The sequence below is a fragment of the Nuphar pumila genome, chromosome 7, assembly GCF_984573655.1.
Source record: "Nuphar pumila chromosome 7, dmNupPumi1.hap1.1, whole genome shotgun sequence".
Lineage (NCBI taxonomy): Eukaryota > Viridiplantae > Streptophyta > Magnoliopsida > Nymphaeales > Nymphaeaceae > Nuphar > Nuphar pumila.
The window spans coordinates 112,758,709-112,780,696 of NC_143255.1; the positions used below are offsets into that span (position 1 = coordinate 112,758,709).

General features: G+C 35.6%; 1 protein-coding gene across 1 annotated transcript; it reads left to right on the forward strand.

Annotated features, from left to right (window-relative positions):
- Window positions 1-312: 312 nt before the first annotated feature.
- On the forward strand, window positions 313-21,358 carry LOC149832974 (T-complex protein 1 subunit eta-like). The gene is made up of 14 exons (XM_090012662.1): window positions 313-452; window positions 567-827; window positions 2,790-2,915; window positions 2,994-3,197; window positions 14,741-14,910; window positions 14,992-15,127; window positions 15,204-15,320; window positions 15,498-15,617; window positions 17,755-17,853; window positions 17,948-18,037; window positions 20,490-20,577; window positions 20,656-20,744; window positions 20,935-21,009; window positions 21,091-21,358. Exons 1-14 carry the CDS (start codon window positions 438-440, stop codon window positions 21,184-21,186), a joined length of 1,686 nt encoding a protein of 561 aa, XP_089868788.1. The 5' UTR covers window positions 313-437; the 3' UTR covers window positions 21,187-21,358.
- The last annotated feature ends 630 nt before the right edge of the window (window positions 21,359-21,988 follow it).

Consider the following 21,988-nt stretch of genomic DNA (forward strand, 5'->3'; position numbering starts at 1 on the left):
CAATGTCTCGATGTCCTAATTATTGATAATTATCTAATCGTACCAAGCAAATCTGCATCATGTCCAGTATCCATGTGACATAGGTCTTATCCAACAAGTTTAACCCTTTTTTTTTCAGAGAACCCCGGATCCTATATCACTTTTTTGGAACCAGATATGGTTCCGCTTTGACAACGATCCGACCCACTCTAGAAAAACAGGACATCTCTTACTCGGAAGAACGGAATCGTCTCAGAAAAATCCGAGTCTCAAGTCCTCCATTTTGAAGGCACTTTGTCTTCGGTTCTCTTCGTTTTTTCGAAGCCTCCCCTCTCTCGAACTCTCTTTCCCACGCCCCCACTAAACCCTACTCTCTCTCCCTCTCTCGAACTCTCTTTCCCACGCCCCCACTAAACCCTACTCTCTCTCTCTCTCTGTGTGTGTGTGTCTGTGTAACAATGGCTGCTATGTTGGTGGGTACTCTCCTTTTCTTCTTCCCTTCGTCTTTGTTCTCTTCTCGTTCTTCTCTGATGGTGGTGTCTGAGAAATCTCTCTCATTGCTTATCTGTTTCGTGTTGGTGGTGCAGCAACCCCAGATCATCCTGCTAAAGGAAGGCACCGATACGTCGCAGGGGAAGGCACAGCTGATCAGCAACATCAACGCCTGCACGGTCGTGGTGGATTCCATCCGCACGACGCTCGGGCCGAGGGGCATGGACAAGCTCATCCACGATGACAAGGGCAACACCACCATCTCCAACGACGGTGCCACCATCATGAAGCTCCTTGATATCGTCCACCCCGCCGCGAAGATCCTCGTCGACATCGCCAAATCTCAGGATTCAGAGGCAACCCATCTTCTCCCTTTCTCCAATTTCATCATTTTCTCAGTCTACCCACCGTGATTTCTATGTTTGTTTCTTTTATTCCTTTAACTGCCTTCGCGTCTCGATCAAATCTATGTTTTTATTTTGGAAAATCGAAGTTTTTTTGTTCTACTCTATTGCTGCTTGTTTTTGGAAATGGTTGGCATAATCATGAATCATGATGCAACTGTCACGTTTTAGGCAGTGATATTATGATCAGAGTTTGCAAACAATGAAGTTAAGAAATGCTATTTAGTAGCTCATTGGGATCAAAAGTGTGCAATATTTGTTCTATCATGAGGAGGCTCTTTATTGAAGATGGAAATTCTGGTGACGTGTATGATAAAGGAAAATTTGGGTTGCCAGTCTTTTATGTAATCAACATGGTCCTGAGAAGATGGCTTGTTGATCTATTTATGTAATTGTGAAGCACCCATTATTCACCTGAAACTTAATTCTCTTATCTTGGGAATGGGCAGTTAGGATGAGAATGGTCATACTGAATCCCTTTATAGATTCATATATGACAAAGGTAGTGTGCTCCATGTCATTGACCAAAACTCTAGCCAAGAATATGAGAGTTTCATTTGATACTTTCTCTTGCTTTAGCCATCTAACTTCATTTATTTGATGAGCCTATAACGGGCATCCTCATATGGTTAGTGCGATACATGATTGTCCGTGCTCACCCGGACATTCCATGTTCGATTCCCTGTGTGCACACCCATGCGGTAAAGCTAAAGGGGACACCTTCCTTGTGGGGAAGGGGGCTAATAGCCGGGATTTTCTGCCCAACAAGGGGCTGGTCCAAAGTGGTACAAACCCATGGAGCAGTCTGACACTTTGGCAGGTTTTGCCATCACAAAAAAACTTCATTTATTTCATTTTTGCTAGAAAATCTTCGCACACAATATGTGTAGAACCATGTGCGGACCTTTCTTATCTAGTTTTTTTCCATCATTTTCGGTGCATTTGGTATTTGGCTGGTGCATTTTCAATGGCTCTGCTTTATGATTTTTTTTTTCATGTTCATTATTGTTCATTAATGTGAAAGTAGTATAGTATATAAGTGAAATAGTTTGGTTTGATTGCATGGATTTTTATTGCCATGTTGAGGTTCAGACCTGCTCCACATTCTTGCAGGGGCAGTGGAAACAATGTGATGCAACAAGTTGTTTGTAACTCATGATGGTTTGGTAGGTCTTTATTTTGTAAGAGTTAGTTCAGTGCCTTACTGCTTTTAAGTAATTAACTTGTTAAAAACTTGGGTCTGGTTAGAATTGGCATGCCTTTGAGTGTGTCTTACATAACCTATTTCTCAAAGCTTTGCAAACATGACCCATGAATTATTCACATTTGTAGGCACCATATCGACTAAATGAGACAGTGTTGTTAAGTTTTCTCATTCTGAATAATGGCTTCTGATATGTTGCTCATGTCCTTTAATTTGGTTTATTCTGCATGACCGTAACAAGGGTTACTATTCAGCTTCCATTAGAAAAATAACAATAATTTCTAGACACCACTTTTTGCTTAGCTTTTGTTTCCACTCCTTGTTAAACGATCAACCACGTCTGCATCTCATCGTCATGTCCTTTTTAGGACCCTTTTTTGCCTTATGTGGCACAAATGGTTTCCTACTTCTTAACTCATCTATTGATAATTTATCAATTATGGACTTGGCATTACTTTGGCTTTGAAGAGTTATCCCCACTGGCTTTTCCACTTGTACTTTTGGAATGTTCTACTTTGTTCCTTTTTTTTGTTGCTTTCATTGTGATTATACTTTGTTTCTTAACTGTATGAAAGACTCTAATTTCAGGTGGATTTGGAATTATTTTGCATAAGAGTTTTGACCATTGCATTAGCCAAGCTATTCTTTTGTAGTATTGCTAGTCAACTCAGGTCTATGGCTTCTGCTTCACCTTTTGTTATTTTTTGTAGGTTGGTGATGGAACAACTACCGTCGTCCTTTTTGCGGGAGAGTTTCTAAAGGAGGCAAAGCCTTTCATTGAGGATGGTGTACATCCTCAAAATCTCATACGCAGTTATCGCACTGCTTGCAATTTGGTAAATTTGACATTCTAGTTTAGGACCTTTTCTTTGGACAAGGACTCCAAGCCATCCATGTGCTGCCTTTTCTTGCAGGCAATTAACAAAATCAAAGAGCTTTCTGTCAGTATAGAGGGCAAAAACCTTGAAGAAAAGCGGGGTTTATTGGCAAAATGTGCTGCAACAACTCTATCTTCAAAGTTGATTGGTGGTGAAAAGGAGTTTTTTGCCTCCATGGTTGTGAATGCTGTAATGGCAATCGGAAATGATGATAGACTAAGCATGATTGGTATTAAAAAGGTACTTTTTCTTATATCTGTTTGTAAAGAATTTCTCATTATGCTATGAGAAGAGCTTTGTTTAGTTGAGTTGTAAGATCTTGTTTATTGAATGGGCTCTGGGAGTTGTTTATTACATATTCAATTTAACTATATGGGGCTTTTTACTTCTACAGTTAAGCTTCATCTGTTTCTGGTTTGCAAATCCATTTTGGTAGTTAAAAATACAATCATAGGATCTTAATACATGAAAAAACCCAACCTTTGTCCCTCTGTCTTTTGTTTGGTCATTGGACTTGAAATCTAAATAGCTTTGAAAGAAAAAGCACAAGGAGCATGGCGATTTGAGGCTTATAAAGGTCTAAGATATGAGGATATGTCTGTAATGAAAACAAAAGTGCACAAGAACAATGCCACTAAGGGCTACAATGTGTGCACACACCCAAGGAAAAGACTATTTTGCCCTTATAGGGTATTATATATATAGATTACATTTTAACATCCCCTCTCAAACTTACGGTGTAATGATCGAAAGTTTCCCAATAAGAAAATTGAATTTAGAACAGAGTGCCTTAGTAAAGAAGTCAACCAATTGATATTCTCTAACATATTGGTAGCACACCTTTGTAGGTCCTTGAACACGAACCCCCGTATCTTTCAGCAACTGTCGAATCTAAACAATTTTCATGGTTGAAGTTGCCATGGCTCGGTACTCAGCCTTAGTAGATGACAAAGATACCTTCTGTTGTTTTTTGTATTTTCAAGAAATTAACGATTCACTTAAGAAGACACAAAAACCAGTGGTGGAGTGACAATTATTTGGATCACCTCCTCAATCAGAGTCAATATAAACAATTGAATTTAATTTAAAAGATGAAGATAGAAATACTCCCTTATTTATGGATTCCTTTATATATCTTATAATTCGAAGAATGACACTCATATAAACTGATGTAGGGGCATGTTGAAATTGAGTCTCAACATGCATAGCATGAGAGATATCCGGTCTAGTGATGCTAAGATACATCAAAGATCCAACGAGTTGCCTGTAATGAGTGAGATCTTCTAGAGGAACCATATCATCAATTTTCAAATTTATTCCTACTACTTTAGGAGTTTCGCAAATTTTGTCATTTGTAATTCCTGACCTGTCGATAATCTCACAAGCAAATTTAATTTGAGACAAAAAAGAGTAGGCAACTTCTATGCCTAAAAAATATGTCAGAAAACATAAGTCTGACATTTTAAATTTTTCTGTTAATGTAGACTTGATATTCTTAATCCCTTTGGCATTATCACCTGTGATTAACATATAAACATATAATAATAAAATCATATTTCCTGCATCAAATTTTTTTACAATCAGGGCAATGTCAGTATAATATGAAATAAAACCATTATCTACCATTAAATTGTTAAACCGATCATACCAAGCCTTGGGAGTTTGTTTCAAACCATAGAGAGCTTTTTGTAGACGGAGAATTTTACCTTTAGGAACATCCATACCTGGAGGAGCATCCATACAAACTTCTTCATTTAGGTCTCCATTTAAAAATGCATTTTTAATATCCATTTGATATATGTTTTACTTTTTAATAGAAAATTGTAATTAGACACCTAACAATGACCATTCGCGCAACGGGGGCAAAAGTTTCATCATAATCTATTCCATATTTTTGACTATACTCCTTGGCAACTAGATGAACTTTATACCTTTCAAGAGACCCATTATTCTTAGTTTTGACTTTGATGACCCACCTACATCCTATTGTTTTCTTTCCTCTAGGTAAATCTTGAAATTCCCAACTTTTAGCTTTTCTAAGAGCTTTAAGATCATTATCCATTGCATCCCTTCATTTTACCAATTTCTTGGCTTCTTCAAAATTCTTAGGTTCTACGTATGAACGAATGACACTAAGACATGCTTTATGTTTAGGTGAGAAGGATTTATAGGATATAAATCTAGAAGGATTTCTCCTAGTTCTTTCGGTCTTACAAGGATTATTTATTGAGGTAGGTTCACTAGATTCACTATATTTCTCAATTATACTTTTAAAAGTTTTTCTATCTCTATGGGTATAAGTGATTGGTTTACAAGATATTACTTCTTTGATAGGTTGCTCAAGAAATTGAGAATTATTACTCTCTTGTTTATCATTACAAGGAGCATCAAATATCATTTTATCATCACTAGAAATATCATCATTTCTAGATAATAATTCAAACAAGAAGGAATAATCCACATTATCTCCATGAGGTTCATAATCTTCAAAACCACTAACCTTTTCTAAAAAGGTTACATTTTTAGAAACATATAATTTATCATTTTTAACATCATAACACCTAAATCTTTTTTGTGTTTCCGAATATCTAAGAAATGCACAAGTAATAGCTTTTGGTGAAAGTTTATGATTTTTGTCGGCAAGAACAAAACATTTGCATCCAAAAACTCTTAGTCTATTATAATCGGGTTCCTTTTGATACATAATTTCAAAAGGTGATATTTTATTTAATTTTTTTTAGGGTAGATAATTTATAAGATAAACGGATGCAAGAGCTGACTCAACCCAAAATCTTTTAGGAATTTTTTGAGAAATAAGCAAGGTTTTAGTGGTTTAAACTATATGTCTGTTTTCTTTCGGCTAAGCCATTTTGTTGAGGTGTTTTGAGACATGATTTTTGATGGACAGATCCATTAATCTCAAGATAGTTTTTAAATTCATTTGAGAGATATTCTCCTCCGGAATCGGTCTTAAGAATCTTTAACTTGCCATCAAATTGATTTTTGATCATCATGTGATAGGTCTTAAAAGACGTAAATATTTCATGTTTATGTTTAGGAAAATATATCAAACAATATATAGAATAATCGTCAACAAAAATGCCATAATAAGAGAATCCTTATTTAGATATAACGGGTGCTGGTCTCTATACATCCGAATGCACAAGTTCAAATGGTTTGGTTGTAAACATAGATCTTTGTTCAAAAGGCAAGCTTCTCATTTTTTCAAGAATACAATCATTACAAGTGAAGTCATTTTTACAAAGATCTTTAACGAAATGCAAATAAGAAAGCTTGACAATATTGGGATGCCCAAGACGTTTATGCCAAACATTTATATCTTTATGTTGGGCAATGTTACAAAAAGCGTGTTTTGGAATTTGAAGAAATTTTATATAGTATAAATCTCCTTTCCTAGAGCCTTCCCCAATCAACTTCCCGGACCTACGATCCTGTATCCAACATTTATTTGATGAGAACTTGATATCACACCCATGGTCTGATATTTGAGAGACCGAAAACAAATTTAAATTTAGCTTAGGTATAAATCTAATTTTGAGAATAAAAAATCCTTGATTTTCAAAATTTTCAATCCCTTTGATTTCAAGAGAAGTACCATCCGCGGTCGAAACAAAAGAAAGAGATATAATTTTTGTGTATTCAGAAAGAGCAAAAATATTTGGTGTTATATGAAAGGAGCCACCCGAATCTAAAAGCCAAGACGTCTTACCCGGAGGAGAGAAGGTTGACATGGCAGCCTCGAAAATGGATCCCTTAAGAAGCGGTTGAGGAGATTTCATAATTTGACTTATTGATAGTGCTTCATTGTTAGAAGTAGATGGGCCCTCCTCCTTGTGTGGTTGAAATGTTGTAGATATGGACACCTTCTTCTTTCATTTTGGACAAACATGTTTAATGTGTCTCGGTTCTTTGCAAAAATAATAAATGATTTTACCATAATCTCTTCCTTGGTACCTTTCATTTTGGCCACCATCTTCTCTCGCTCCTTGATTTTGATTTTAGAATTTATTAAAATGAGGGGGTTTATATGTTTTCAAATTATTTTCCATTCTAGAAACGGCATAAGCTACTTCATTTTCATCTTTTGTTGAAGGAACGACCAACACATTTTGACTGGATTTGTTCATTCCTAATATAGTTTCTTCTCTACTTAGTTTACTAAGAACGTCTTCTAAAGGTGGAGAGGTAAAAGAAGATAGAAGAGAGGATCTAGTTTGCTCGAATTCGGGTCTAAGCCCATTCAAAAAATTGAAGAAGTGATCTTCTTCTAATTGCTTGTGCCGTAGCTCAATAGCCACTCCATTTTGGTTAAAGGAGTGCAAGCTCATCCCAAATGGATGATAATTCAGCAAAGTATTCTCTAATAGACATTTCTCCTTGTTGAAGAGTCAATGCCCTTTTTTGAAGATAATATTTATAGATAAATCTTTTGGGGTATTGTATTCTCTAACTTGAAATGCCTTTTTAAATTTCAAAATATTGGCATTAATCTTAGTCTCCACCGTAGAAAAAATTCATGAAAGGATTTTGTAATTCTTTATTTCTTATTTTTCATGTTTTTGTTATATTCTTCAAAGGCTTTCTCTTTTTCTTTTCCATCAGGAACCCTAATTTCATCTTTTTAAACTATAGTAATTTTTGGTTCGGGGATCATACTTTTGACATAGCCCCAAAGTTCTTTCCTTTGATATGAGCTTCCATATTACCGGACCAAACATGATAGTTTGACCCATTGAGTTTGAATCCGAGGGAAAAATGAGAATCATTTTCCCCCATGGAGAGACTTTTATGAGAAAGAATCTTCTTAATTTGAAAGCTTGCCACAATGGGTCTTCTTTGAGCTTACTTGATGTAGTGCGTCTCACTTAAAATAAATTGCAAGAGCTTTCCATGCCAAAAGAACAAGAATGAGGGATGGGCACGTTCTTCGAGGTGACCACCGTGATGACGCAACACACGAGCTATTCTTCTAGAGACCAAGCTCAGATACCATGTGAAAATGTCTTCAAAGAGACTATGCGCACAAAGGCGCTAAGTTCTTAACGTGAAATGTGTGCACATATGCATAAGATGAACACTTGAAATGTGTGCACAAAGGCACAAGATGAACACTTACAAAAGAATACAAAGGTACGAAATCATGAAATAAAAAGAATCTTTATTGAATACTTGAAAGAGCTTTTAAACCTTAAGAATTACAAAGGGGGTGAGACCCCTATTTATACTCAGTAGAACCCATGGAGGGGCTCCACATATAGACGTTGGAGCCCCTTCAACGGTCATATTATCGACCGTTGGAGGGGCCCAACGTCTATATGATGTAAGCCCCTCAATGGCTAAAGACAAAAAACAAAAAGAAAAAAAATAAGAAAAAAAAATATAAAAAGAAAAAGAGCATATTCAAAAAAAGAATATGCATGAAAATGGAAAAGACTATTTTGCTCTTATAGGGTATTACAAAAAAATATATATCTATATATATACATATATATAGGATATAGGATATATATGTATATGTATCTCTCTCTCTATATGTAGATATATATAGATTACATTTTAACACATCTCACCTCTCTCTCTTTCTTGCCTCTTGACTCACTCTCTCTCTTTCTCTCTCGCCTATCGTCTCTCCCTCTCTTTTGGGTCTCATCTTTAAGAAGAACTTGAGTTCGACTCTCTCTGCCGACAAGTGCCTTTTTTTCTGTATTGATGATTTTTTGTAATTATATCATTTTTTTCTGTATTGATGATTTTTTTCAATGTTGTTGCTGTCTATTGCAATATGAATCTTGCTTTTTTCTGTATTGATAATTTTTTTGAAATTATATCATTTTTACTGTATTGATGATTTTTTTCAATGTTGTTGCTGCTGTTTATTGCAATATGAATCATTCTTTTTTTCTATATTGATGATTTTTTTGTAATTATATCATTTTTTTCTGTATTGATTATTTTTTTTAATGTTGCTGCTGCTGCAGTCTATCTAGAAGAGCAGATGGGCCTTAGATGCAATCGGAATCATGCTTTTTTCTGTATTGATGATTTTTTTCTGAATCTTGTAATTATATCCTTTTTTTTCTGTATTGATGATTTTTTTCATTGTTGTTGCTGCTGTCTATCTAGAAAAGCATATGGGCCTTAGATGCGATTTGAATCATTTTTTTTTGTATTGATGATTTTTATTCTGAATCTTGTAATTTTATAAAAAAAAAGCAAAAAACCCCAAAACAAGTCATTTACTTATTTTTTATTTTTTATTGGTTGTTGCTTCATCAATAAAGCATTTCTTTTATTTATTTGTATTTGTAGATATTTTAAAGGGTTTTTTTATTTTTTAAATTGAGGCTTACACTTTATGCCTCGCTTTAGTTTTTGGTGGAGCGCTACGCCAAGCCTCAATACTTTTCACAACATTGCTAGACATCCTAGGAGTTTTTCTAGGCAATGGTTTAACTAGATTTTCTTCTAAATGCATATTTTTGGGAATAGGTTTCAAAAGCATTTTGATATCTACTTTCACCATCCCGCTGGGTATACACACGAACTTCATTGAAGTTCTCATCAAGGGTATTATCCCTATCAATATCAAGATAAACAGTCTCATCACCACATTCAATAATATAAACATCAGAATTGTTCCTAGGTAATAACTCAAAGAGAAAAGAGTAGTCAACTTCCTCCTTAGGTTCATTGTGTTCAAACCCATTGTGATCTTTCAAAAAAATCACATTTCTTGAAATATATAGTTTGCCATTTTTACATTCATATCATAACATCTGTACTATGTCACAGGGACTCTTCAACTAGGTGCCGCACCCGCGTCACACCCGATGTGGTCAACCTGACCTTGGGTGCAGTCAATGCACCCATGGTCATTTATGTCTAACCTTTGGACTTTATATATATATATATATATATATATATATATATATATATATATAATTTTTTATATTTTTGTCGCACCCCCACACCCAAGTTTTTTGAAAGTGCCGCACCCGCACCCATGTGACATAGCATCTATATCTTTTTTTATTTTCTCCATAACGTATGAAAGCACGTTCAAGAGCTTTAGGAGAAAGTTTATACTTTCCTTGAAAGAGAACAAAACATTTACATCCAAAGACCCTTAATATTTTGAAATCCAGTGATATTTTGAATAATTTTTCAAAGTGTGAAATATTTTTTAAGAGGAAGACTTTCTATTGATAAGATATATAGATGTAAGAGCGGCTTCGACCCCAAAACTTTTAGGGACATTTTTTGAAATAAGAAGTCTTAGTTGTTTCAATGATGTCTATATTTTCTTTCCGTAAGTCTATTTTGTTTGAGAGTTTTTATGCAAGATCTTTGGTGAATAAATTCATTTTGTTTAAAATAATATTGAAATTCATTTGACATATATTCACCACCCGAATCAAATTTAAAAATAGATAAGTTGGCTTAAAATTGGTTTTTGATAAGGTCATAAAATTCTTTAAATATGAAAAAAACATCGGATTTCAACCTAATGAAGTACAACCAAGCATACCTAGTATAATCATCAATAAAAATGACATAATAAGAAAAACCTCCTTCAGACATGACCGGAGCTGGTCCCCATACATCCGAATGCACCAACTCAAAGGGTCTTTTAGAAACAAAGTTACTATTATGAAAAGGAGTTTAATGCATTTTTCCACGAATACAATTATTGCAAGTACATTTTCATTACAAATTTTTTCCAAAAAAAAGATATACAATTTAGAGGCACTTGGATGGCTAAGTCTTTTGTGCTAAATGATAACATTTTTAGATTGAACATGATTAAAAAAGATTTAGAGGGTAAAGGCAAAAAATCTATATAGTAGGAATCTCCTTTCCTATGGCCTTACCCGAACAACTTCCCGGATTGAAGATCCTGCACAAAGCAATCTGTAGGTGAAAAAAAGACTCTACAACCTTAATCGGATATTTGAGAAACTGAAAAAAGGTTTAAATTTAGTTTCAGAATGATTCTAATTTTTGGAACAAGGAATTATTTTGATTTGTTTAAAACTTTTTTAAGATTTTCAATACCTTTAACATCTAAGGATGTACCATCAGTGGTAGAAACAAAAGATTTAAAAAAAATTAAACTTTTTTCGGATAGAAGAGAGGCATTCAAACTTCAAAGTCATATGAAAAGAAGCACTCAAGTCAATTATCCAAGAAGACATACCGGGAGGTGATGAGACCGCGACTTCGGAAGTGGATGAAGTAGAAGAGTGACTTTTCATAAATTGTTAGAGAGTTTCCATAAGTTGATCCATGGAGTTTTTGATGTCTTCATCCCTCTTTGATTCTTCATTTGCCTTTAAGCTTAGTATAATCAGGCTTGATATGTCCCGACTTATTACAAAAGTGACAAATAATCTTTCTCCCTCCACTATAGTTATTTCTCCCAAAATGAGGATGCTTATATACTTTCATGTTGTTCCCCAGTTTTGACAATGTATGTACTTCATCAACTTCCTTGCTTATGGATAAACGAGTTTTCTCTTGGCATAACTCGGCAAGTGCTTCGTTAAGAGGAGAGAAAGTTCTATGGAGTAAGGATCCTCTCAATTGTTCAAACTCTGTACGAAGGCCATGTAGAAGCTAAAAAAAAGTTTTCTCTCAGTTTAACGTTGTCTCATTTTAATGGCTCTTCATTCTCATCGGGGTACTATAGTAATCCCATATACACGTATCACCTTGCCTCGTAGATCTATTTTTTTTAAAGAAATGCCTAGCAAGGTCTTTTTGTGTATACATATCTTTCATGAATATCCATGCTTCGTGTGCCTTTATAAACTTTGCAAGATTAGCGCATATCTTTATGTCAATATTGATTATAAACCATGCTAGTATTTTAGCATGTTCACTTTCCCAATCCTCCATTGTGGATTCTAGTCCTCCTTCCTTCTTAGTGAGCTTTAATTGTGGTTCCTTCTTAGTGAGCTTTAATTGTGGTTCCGGAATTAAACCACTAATGTATCCCCAAAGTTTCTTTTCCTTGAGGTTTTTCTCCAAAGCAGCTATGTAGGTTGTTCCATTTAACTTGAAGGAGAGATCTATGTCAACATCTTTGTCGGCCATGACGAAAGAGGAAAGAGAGAATAAAAAATGTGTTTTTGAAGATCACACCATTCACAAACACTTACAAACAATAAGGCCCAAGGGTGAGGACACCTAGGGGCTCTGATACCATCTAATGAAAACACAGCTCACCAATAGCGCTTTGCTTGGCATGCAAGCTATGTCACATGGGTGCGGGTGCAGGGGTGCGGCACTTTCAAAAAACTTGGGTGTGGGGGTGCGGGAGTGCGGCAAAAACCAGTAACCTTGTTAATTATTAAAATTTGAACACTAGTAAATTAACCAATTTACTTGTATAGTCACATCAAATGGTATACTTGTTTAAGCAAAGTATCAAACAGAAAGTTTGTATAAATACAGGGTCAAAGACAAGACCTAAGCACCTAATACTATTCACACTCTACATGCTAGAAACGTCAAACCACATGAATGAGGCCTGCATGGCTTTCAAATGAATTTCTGCGAATTCTGGTTATTGAGTTTAATGCCTTTCGTCAGTGCTGTTCATGAAAAGGCTGAGAACTGTCTTCAAATGAAGTCTTGAAGTGTGTTACTGATAGAATCAGTAGTTTGCACTGATGTGTTCTCAGTGTTTGCAAGAAATTGCAATTGGTTCTAAGAGACTTCAAATTACTTAAGATTCATTGTGTATAAATAAATGCAAGTAAACATCACTTTTTCATTTGGGAGTTCATAAGACTGACATGGTTTTTCATAAGATTCAATATGCAGCCATGGAATCATCGGAGCCACTTGTGGTACAACATTGGATTTACTCTTATTACATTGTTCTAGAAAAAACCTGTACATTGAGATTCTTCTTCTTCTACTAATCACTTACAGTTTTTTTAATGTCAGAATAATCACTGTATCCAAGTTTATGATGATTCCAAAAGTTCGAAGGGGCAAGAGATTGAGAGTGAGAGAAGAGATAGAGATGGAGCGAGAGACAGAGACAGAGGGAGAAGACAGATGGAGAGATGTAGAGAGCGAGTGAGAGTAAGTGAGAGACGGAGGGAGCGATAGTGAGAAAGACAGAGAGATTGAGAGTGAGAGGCGGAGAGAAGAGAGACAAAGTGAGTGAGAGAGAGTACCTGAGGAGGAGAGGCCCAGCGCAGAGGTTGTCGTCGGTGTTGGGGTCCGGCAGAGAGGTCATCACCGACTTCGGCTTCAGGAGAAGAGGTCGGGAGGAGAGGCAGGGAGGATTGTGGCAAAAAAATTTTGCCCTAATCCTCCTCTCTGCCATTTTATCGGGCATATTTTTTTTAAAGGTCCAAAAATTGGACAGAAATGATCCTGGGTGCATTGACAGCACCGGGTGCCACACCCGCACGCGCACCCGCGTCACGTCGCGTCGATGCGGGTGCGGCTCCTGGTTGGCCGAATCCCTGTGACTTAGCATGCAAGGTATGAAGGGAAGAATCAACCGGTATGTAAGAGAGTGCCCTACTTGTCAAAAGAACAAGCATGATAACAAAAAACCTCCGGGTCTATTATGCATAAGAACAATGCCGCTAAGAGCTACAATGTGTGCACACACACAAAAGCCTCTAATGTGCAAAATACAATAAGCCACAAGGAGCTAATACATCACACTCACAAAAGGAGCAAGAGAGCACAATAAAAATAAATATAATTTGTATTTAAAATGCTTAAGAAAAGCATTAACAAGAGAGGGGCTGAAACCCTCTTTAATTAGGCCACATGGCAGCTCAATGGAGCTGTTGGGGATCTCCCAACAGCGGTATTGGCTGTTTACAAAAAATGCCTTTTCACATTAGTGAAAGGGACACCAAACAGAATAATAAAAAAGAAGAAAGATTACAATGCTGCTCCTAATGGGCAGCTCCTATTACATAGGGAGAAAATGACCCTGGTGGGTATTACTAATTTACAATCATAGGAACATAATATATATACATATAAATGTATATATATGTATATATATATATACATTTACATGTATATATATAAACAAATATATACATATATGAATATATGTATACATTTTAACAATGGAGGCTTACCAAAAAAAAGGGTCATGAGGACAAAGCAACTTAAAAAAATGGAATTGATTAACACAGTGTATCTGATTTAGCATAATAATACAATTATGTATCTGATTATTCTGAAATGGCTTGAGAACGAATGCGAATAACACCTACAGAATGTGAGTTTTGTTGATTTAAAGCATTTGGAACATGGGATAGTAAAAAATGCATGATAAGTAGCTATATATTTTTTTCTTGATAGTATCAAAGGCTAAAGACTGATGTTTTCTTGCTACTTGTAACAGATGTTATTGAGTGTAATGTTCTTATTTGAATTGTCTGTCAGTTTGATACGACAGTTCGCTTTAGTAGAGACATAACTGTGGCATCAGTCGAATTACTCGATTCATTAATATCGGTTAATAATGTAATAATTTAATGAAATGCTTTGTAAGCTAGTGCTGGGTATTTCTTTCTTCTGCTATCTTGCTGTTAACCACTAGTTGGATCTCTTTCTCTCTCTCTCTCTCTCTCACACACACAAATGTTTAGCTGTGAGTGTTGAAGCAGGCTAAGTCCATGACATACACAGCCTTGCTTTCCTTGTCACCTTAAGTGGGTAACTTCAGGTGAGTGTATGAAGCCATTAGCCCATTTGTTTAATTTTCTTTGTAGGTCCCAGGAGGAACAATGCGTGACTCTTTTCTTGTAAAAGGTGTTGCTTTCAAAAAGACATTTTCTTATGCTGGCTTTGAACAGCAACCAAAGAAGTTTTTGAATCCCAAGATACTTTTGTTGAATATTGAGTTAGAGCTGAAGTCAGAGAAGGAGAATGCAGAAGTGAGGTAGTGTCAATAAAACTCACAATTGGAATTTATTTTATTGAACTTGGAAATGTGCACTGTTGATTTTGCTGCTGTTTGCAGACTCTCAGATCCGCTGGAATATCAGTCAATTGTTGATGCTGAGTGGAATATCATATATGACAAATTGGACAAATGTGTTGAAAGTGAAGCAAAGATTGTGCTTTCAAGATTGGCTATTGGTGATTTAGCAACACAGGTATCTTTCACTGTCGTGCAAAGTATGCAATTCATATTATGTCAAGTAAAGAATTAATGTGTTGTTTATTTTGCAGTATTTTGCTGATCGAGATATTTTTTGTGCTGGTCGTGTAACTGAAGAAGATCTGCAACGTGTTGCCGCAGCAACTGGTGGAACTGTGCAGACAACTGTGAACAACATTGTTAATGAGGTCTTCTTCTTCTTCCACTTTTGATCTCTTTAGGTCTGAAAATATTACTTGCTGGGTGTAAATATTTAGTATTCATCTCCATTTTATGTTGCTACTGGAAAACTTCATATTTTTGGTGTTTTGCACATGAACAAGCTGCCTACATCGATTGATCAGGTTCTCTGCATTGTCCATTAGGTCCTTGGCTCCTGCGAGGTATTTGAGGAACGACAAGTTGGAAATGAAAGATTCAATATTTTCAGTGGATGTCCTTCTGGTCTAACAGCAACAATTGTTCTGCGTGGTGGAGCAGATCAGGTTCTAGACATTATCTTTTATCTTTGCTTCATGGATGAAAGTGTTCAGTTAAATTTTACATGTTGAAATAAACAGATACAGCATGGTTATGGCTTGCTATGGTCAGAGGCATGTTTCATGGAGAGGGTCATGAAGAGTTGCTTGGATTAAAGATCTCGATTGTTAATAGCCTTAGTTATCAAAAAGTTCCATAGTGTCTGATTTGTTCAACAAGAAATTGATCATATTCCCACGTGACAGTGTCCTTGACATATATACACACACACACACACAATCTATTGTACCTACAATCTAGTTGGAGTCTTACAATGCAAGCCATTTTTACTCAATCTGACCTTGTAGATGTGTTCAGCTTGGTTGATTCAGTGGGAATCAGCCCTTGGATCATGTTTCTTTGTTAAAAACATGTTTTTTTAGTAAAGAATTTGGTGCATTTCCAGCTGTTGATTTTTGCATCACTAGAAAAAACTGTATTCATGGTGGATTGTGGCAATCCAAAAGGCGGTTCCTGCTAAATGGAGTATGTAAATCAAATCTATGGCGTTAAATTTACAACAACTACGCCTTCATCCCAAAACAATTGGGGTCGGCGATATGAACCAACAAAGAAAATCATTCTGTGTCTTCTTCCACATGAATCCTTCTCTTTCAATCATTTCTATCCAATGCCATGTCCGCATTCATATCCTTTCCTATCATCTCCATTCAAGTCTTCCTAGGCCTACCCCGACCTCTTTTAACTAATATATTTTCCCATTTCTCTATCCTTCTAACTGGAGCATCATTAGGCCTTTGCCGAATATGTCCAAACCACCGTAAACGATTCTCTCTCATCTTATTTTCAATGGGTGCAACCTCTACCTTCTTACGTATCTCCTCGTTCCGAATTTTATCTTTTATTGTATTTCCACACATCCATCTAAGCATACACATCTCAGCTACACTCATTTTTTGAATATGATGTCTCTTGGCAGCCCAACATTCTGTACCATATAGTAAAGCGGGCCTAATAGTCGTCCTATAAAACTTTCCCTTCAACCGCAATGGCATTCTACGATCGCACAACAATCCAGTTGCACTTTTCCATTTCATCCACCCAATCTTTATCCTATAATTTACATCTCCATCAATTTCTCCGTACTTTTGAAAGATAGATCCCAAATATTTAAATTTACCAAGGAAAAAAAAGAAAAACAGGGTTTTGCTAAGTTGATTGTGGGTACAAGCATTTGTAGCATATATATATATGTATGTGTGTGGTTAATCTAACTAACGCTTTATATTAAAGTTGGCAGTGTTTAAGTGATTCAAATGACCAAAACACCCTAATATATATTTTTTTGAAAGATATAGTTTAAAGTTTGTTTAGTACTTTTGTTTTGGAGAAAAAAAAGTCAAACAATTCTTTTTGAAAACTTAGCAAAGTGTGTCATATAATTTTAGTTTGAAAGGTGAAACAATGTATGTGTGTGTAGGTCTATGACATGAGAATGAAATCAAGTATAGTATGATGTAAGGTTGCCAAACTCTAGGAAGTGAAAGCGGGAAACGATATGGGAAGCGAAAACGAGAAGCGAGGCATTTTAAAATTTATACGAAGCGGGAAGCGGAGTTTCAATTTAAAAGAAAAATATGAATAAAAAATGAAGCAATATGGAATCAAACAAGAAACAAATAAAAACTAAAATAAAATTGATCATTTTTATATTTCATGATTTGTCTATAAAAGAGTTAAATTTTTTGTTAAAATCTAACAATAATGGTTACCAATTTAAAGAAAGTACATGGAAAGTGAGTGAAAGCGTGAGAGAAAATACATGAAAAAGATAAAAAAAAAAGTGAGAAAAGTATATAATATGCATAGACCATGTGTATGTAAAGCATAGAAGAAGCATGGGGGAATCGAGCTTCCCATGAAGTTTCGGAAGCGAGGAGTATCGCGCTTCCGAAGAGTTTTCTGGAAGCGAGCTTCCCACCTACATAAGAAGCTTCCGGTAACTCTGGTATGATGTGTCCTTTGACCTGGTATCTAATTAAAATGCATGCCCGTTTGTTTTTAAAACTTTGCTGCATTGCCAGTTTATGATATCTGTTTGTTGGAGTTCTTGAATGATAGGAATAATGCTATCTATTTCAGTTCATCGAAGAAGCAGAGCGGAGCCTTCATGATGCTATAATGATTGTCAGAAGAGCTCTGAAGAATTCCACTGTTGTGGCCGGTGGTGGTGCCATTGATGTACTTTTCTTTCTCTTGATCATGATTTCTTATGCTGCTGGCCTGGTGAAGGATTCTGTTATTCGTTGCTTATTGTGTTCTATTATTTTGGTAGATGGAGGTCAGTAGGTACTTGAGGCAACATGCACGTACAATAGCTGGGAAATCACAGCTTTTTATAAACTCATATGCCAAAGCACTTGAGGTTGGTATTTTTCTTTTTCGGGACATTTTTTGCTTAATTACATTTAGTGATACCAATTACTTCTTGCCTATGTCACGTGGAAACTTCACTTAGTGTGTGCCATGTGTGAACAGGACATGGACCCTACGCATGCCACAACACTTGATTGAAAAACCCAAATTCCTATATAGGATGCAAACTACAGTGTCTTTAACTCCGTTTCTGGCTTTTTTTATTACATCGACCCTCTATTGTCTAGTTCTTTTTTTTTTCTTTTTAGAATTTGTCACTGATTTTATGCTTTTCAGTTTTTGTCTTGGATCTGTTGTTTAATGTTTATTAATCACGATGACTTAATTGCTGTTTGAGAATTTGCACTTTTAAGGCAGCATTGATGTTTTTATTGCTTTAGATTGTGAATTTTGAATATATATATATATGGGTGCTACTAGAATACCATAGCGCTTATGGTGGTACACTTGATTTACATAGATCAAATGTTGTGAAAAGCATTGAGGTGTAGCAAAACGCTCCACCAAAAATGAAGCGAGGCCTAAAGCATAAGCCTAAAAATTGTATTTTTAAAAACTTTAAAAAATATATCAAAAAGTACCAATAAAAAATGCTTTATTCATGAAGCAACAACCAATATAAAATAGGAAATATCAAATAAATACTGAAAATATGAGAATAACATGTAATAACAGTAAAAGTAACATTAACACGACAACTTGATCTATCTAAGTATCTAACAAATAAAATATGAGCATTCAATGAAAATTTAACAAAATCACTAACGATCAAATTCCTCAACATCATCATATAATGCATACAAATTCATCTAAAGTTCTAAACAAACATTAAGCTAATTTTTCATGCATGCTTGTTTGAAAAATTAGCTCTATCAAACTACTAAAATCACACATAATAATCAATATCTACACTTAGTCTCACAAACAAAAAAAAACAAATATTTTCATTTAACAAAAAGTTACTTGTAATTTTCATAATCTAACAGTCAGCTACATGTAAATACACAACATAGTGACAAATATCACGAGATTTATGAAAATCCCACGATAATATCACGAGAAATTGCCTGAAAGTTAAAAACGGCAATTTCTCACAATATTTTCAAAATATCATGATTTTTTTGGCAAAACATAAATATTGTGATTTAAACACGATATTTACATTTTAAATGGCTATTTATTGTGAAAAAATTACGTGTTTTTTATTTGTAAATATTTTTTATTTATATTTTCTTATAAAATTTATTTTTTGTATTTTTAATGTATTTTTTATTACCAAGATTTTACCAAAAAAATGTGAGATTTTCAAAAAAATTCAAAATCTCATGAGTTTTTGACTGTCGAAAGAAACACATTTTAAACTTTTGTCACTATGATACAGTCACATGCATATTTGCAAATGAATTACACAAATTGAAATTAACAATTTCACATGTACTATTTTTATACAAACAAACTAACAAAATTGACATATACAATTTTTATATACAGTCAATTAATTGCAAAAAAAATCCAGGGAATAAGAAAAAAAGAGAGAGAAGAACTGAGAACTGAAGAAGAAAAAGGAACAAGAAAAAGAACAAAGAACAAAGAAGAAGAAGAAGAAGAAGAAGAAGAAGAAGAAGAAGAAGAAGAGAGCCTCTTCTTTTAGCAGGAGAGAGAGAAGGGGGAGTGCCCTAACCCATAGGGCCTTCCCCCCTTTTCTTTTTTTTAAGTATTAGATTTGGGTCAAGCAGGGGCTTTGACCCCCATTTAACCCAATCAGTTTGAGGTGTGCGTCTCAGCCTGTGGCATGCCTCGCCTCGAGGCGTATGCTTTAAGGCCTATGAGGCGCACACCTTGGGCCTTTTGCGCTACACATGCACGCCTCAAGCCACGAAGGGCCTCACCTTGAGGTGAGGCATTCTTTTTGCGCCTTGAGGTCCGTTTTTAACAACACTGCATAGATCTAGGCTCCAAAAGCAAAACCTAACCAGTGGAACCTGTTTAGCATGTTCTATTTATTATTTTCATGTGTTAAAGTTGACTTGAATATTGTGTTTTATACCATTTTTAAACCACTCTTATTTTCATGCATTGTGAGTCATTGATTTTCACGTCTTAAAAATGGAATCTTATGGTTTATTAGACATGATAAAATCTTTATAGTAAACAAACCATGCTAAACACGTCTGTATGGTTGGATTTACCATTTGGTGGCTATATCTATACAAACAAAAGTATGTATCACTGGATGCTATCATGATACAAAACCACCATATATATATATATGTGTGTGTGTGTGACATGGCTTTTTGGATTCATTTGAGGAAATGCTGATCCAGCGGTTGATTGTGACTGAACTGCCTTATGCAGCAAGTTTTATGTCATTTTACTTGATCCAACTGAACAATCAAGGCTTTCATTTTCCTCTTTTCATTTTATTTTTTCAACTATTGCAGGTTATCCCACGGCAGTTATGCGATAATGCTGGCTTTGATGCAACTGATGTGCTAAACAAGCTCAGACAGAAGCATGCACTATCATCTGGTTCTTACATCATTCCACATTTGATTGGTTTTCTCTTCAAGAAGAAAAGATTTTCTGACATGGTGTTGCCTGACACAGGTGATGGTGCGCTTTATGGGGTCGACATAAACACTGGTGGAATTGCGGATTCATTTGCAAATTTTGTGTGGGAACCTTCAGTTGTCAAGGTACTCAGTCCACATGACTGGTTTGGTTTCTTCTCACTAGTTTCTCTCATCTGTTGGTGAACTAAAATCAGTTTTTGCTTCTTTTTCACTAATTTCCCTCATCTATTAGCAAACTAAAATCAGTTTTTGCTTCTCTCATTAATTTCTCTCATCTGTTGGCGAACTAAAATCACTCAATATTCTGTTGCAGATCAATGCTATAAATGCTGCTACAGAGGCAGCTTGTCTTATACTTAGTGTGGATGAGACTGTGAAAAACCCAAAGGTATATGTGCTCTTCTTGTTTGTTCTTGATGTTTTGGATCTTTGTTGGTCTATTCATGCTCATTTCATTGTTCTGCTGCAGTCAGAGAGTGCCCAAGGTGAGGCTGCTGCAAATGCAATGGCTGGTCGAGGTGGAGCTGCCTTCCGAGGCCGTGGACGAGGCATGAGAAGGCGGTGATTTTTCAGAAGCTGCACAGAAGTCTATGGTTTTTCTGTCTCAACTTTTTGTGAGGAAGAATTTGGTGTTAGAGATTGGATGCATCATGTATTCTTTGGTTCAGAGTTTTGATGATGCTTGTTTTGTGACATTCTAAAAGGTTATGTGAGTTGTTATTTGTCTTTTTTAAAAAGATATTTCTTAAACCTCATCTTTTTTTTTCGTTTTCAATGGTTGCTCCCCACTCAAATGCATACGAAACATCAATGACCGAGCTTGTGGATTGCTGCTGCATCTGACTTATGCATCCTTTGTTTAAGGCTCTATTTGGGAGATGGGAGGAGAGGAAAATGGGTGATGAGAGTGGAGTTGTCAACTACATTTTTTTAGGATGGAGTTCAAATGGGGATATGTGAAGCAATCTCCACTTTATTTTCACTTCTATCTCCCAAACCGGGGCTACCAGACAGCAACAGTAGGGGATTCAATGAATCCGTATTTTCCGTCTCATCCCCATGGACCCTCTCTTAAATACTGCTCTCAATCAAATCCCAACTTCTTTTTCATCTTCTCCTCTGAATTCCTTCTTAATATACTCAGTGAGAAACTTTAGACTACAGTATTGTTTGGATAAAAGGAATGTTTTTTGTTGAACCGATAAGTGGACCCTTATTTAGTGATCAAAACCGTTTCTTCCAAGCAAAAATGATGATAGGCTGTGATTAGGGGGATAAAGAATGTAACTGGGACTAATGACCTAGTAATCAGTCATTACTCCCAATGGTTCAAACTTCGGGGAGTTGTTATTGAGATATGTTGAGTT

Excerpts from the sequence above, each read along its gene's own strand:
- LOC149832974 (XM_090012662.1), top strand. Across the intron at positions 2,916-2,993 it reads ATCGCACTGCTTGCAATTTG|GCAATTAACAAAATCAAAGA; the intron begins GTAAATTTGACA and ends CTTTTCTTGCAG. Across the intron at positions 3,198-14,740 it reads GCATGATTGGTATTAAAAAG|GTCCCAGGAGGAACAATGCG; the intron begins GTACTTTTTCTT and ends TTTTCTTTGTAG.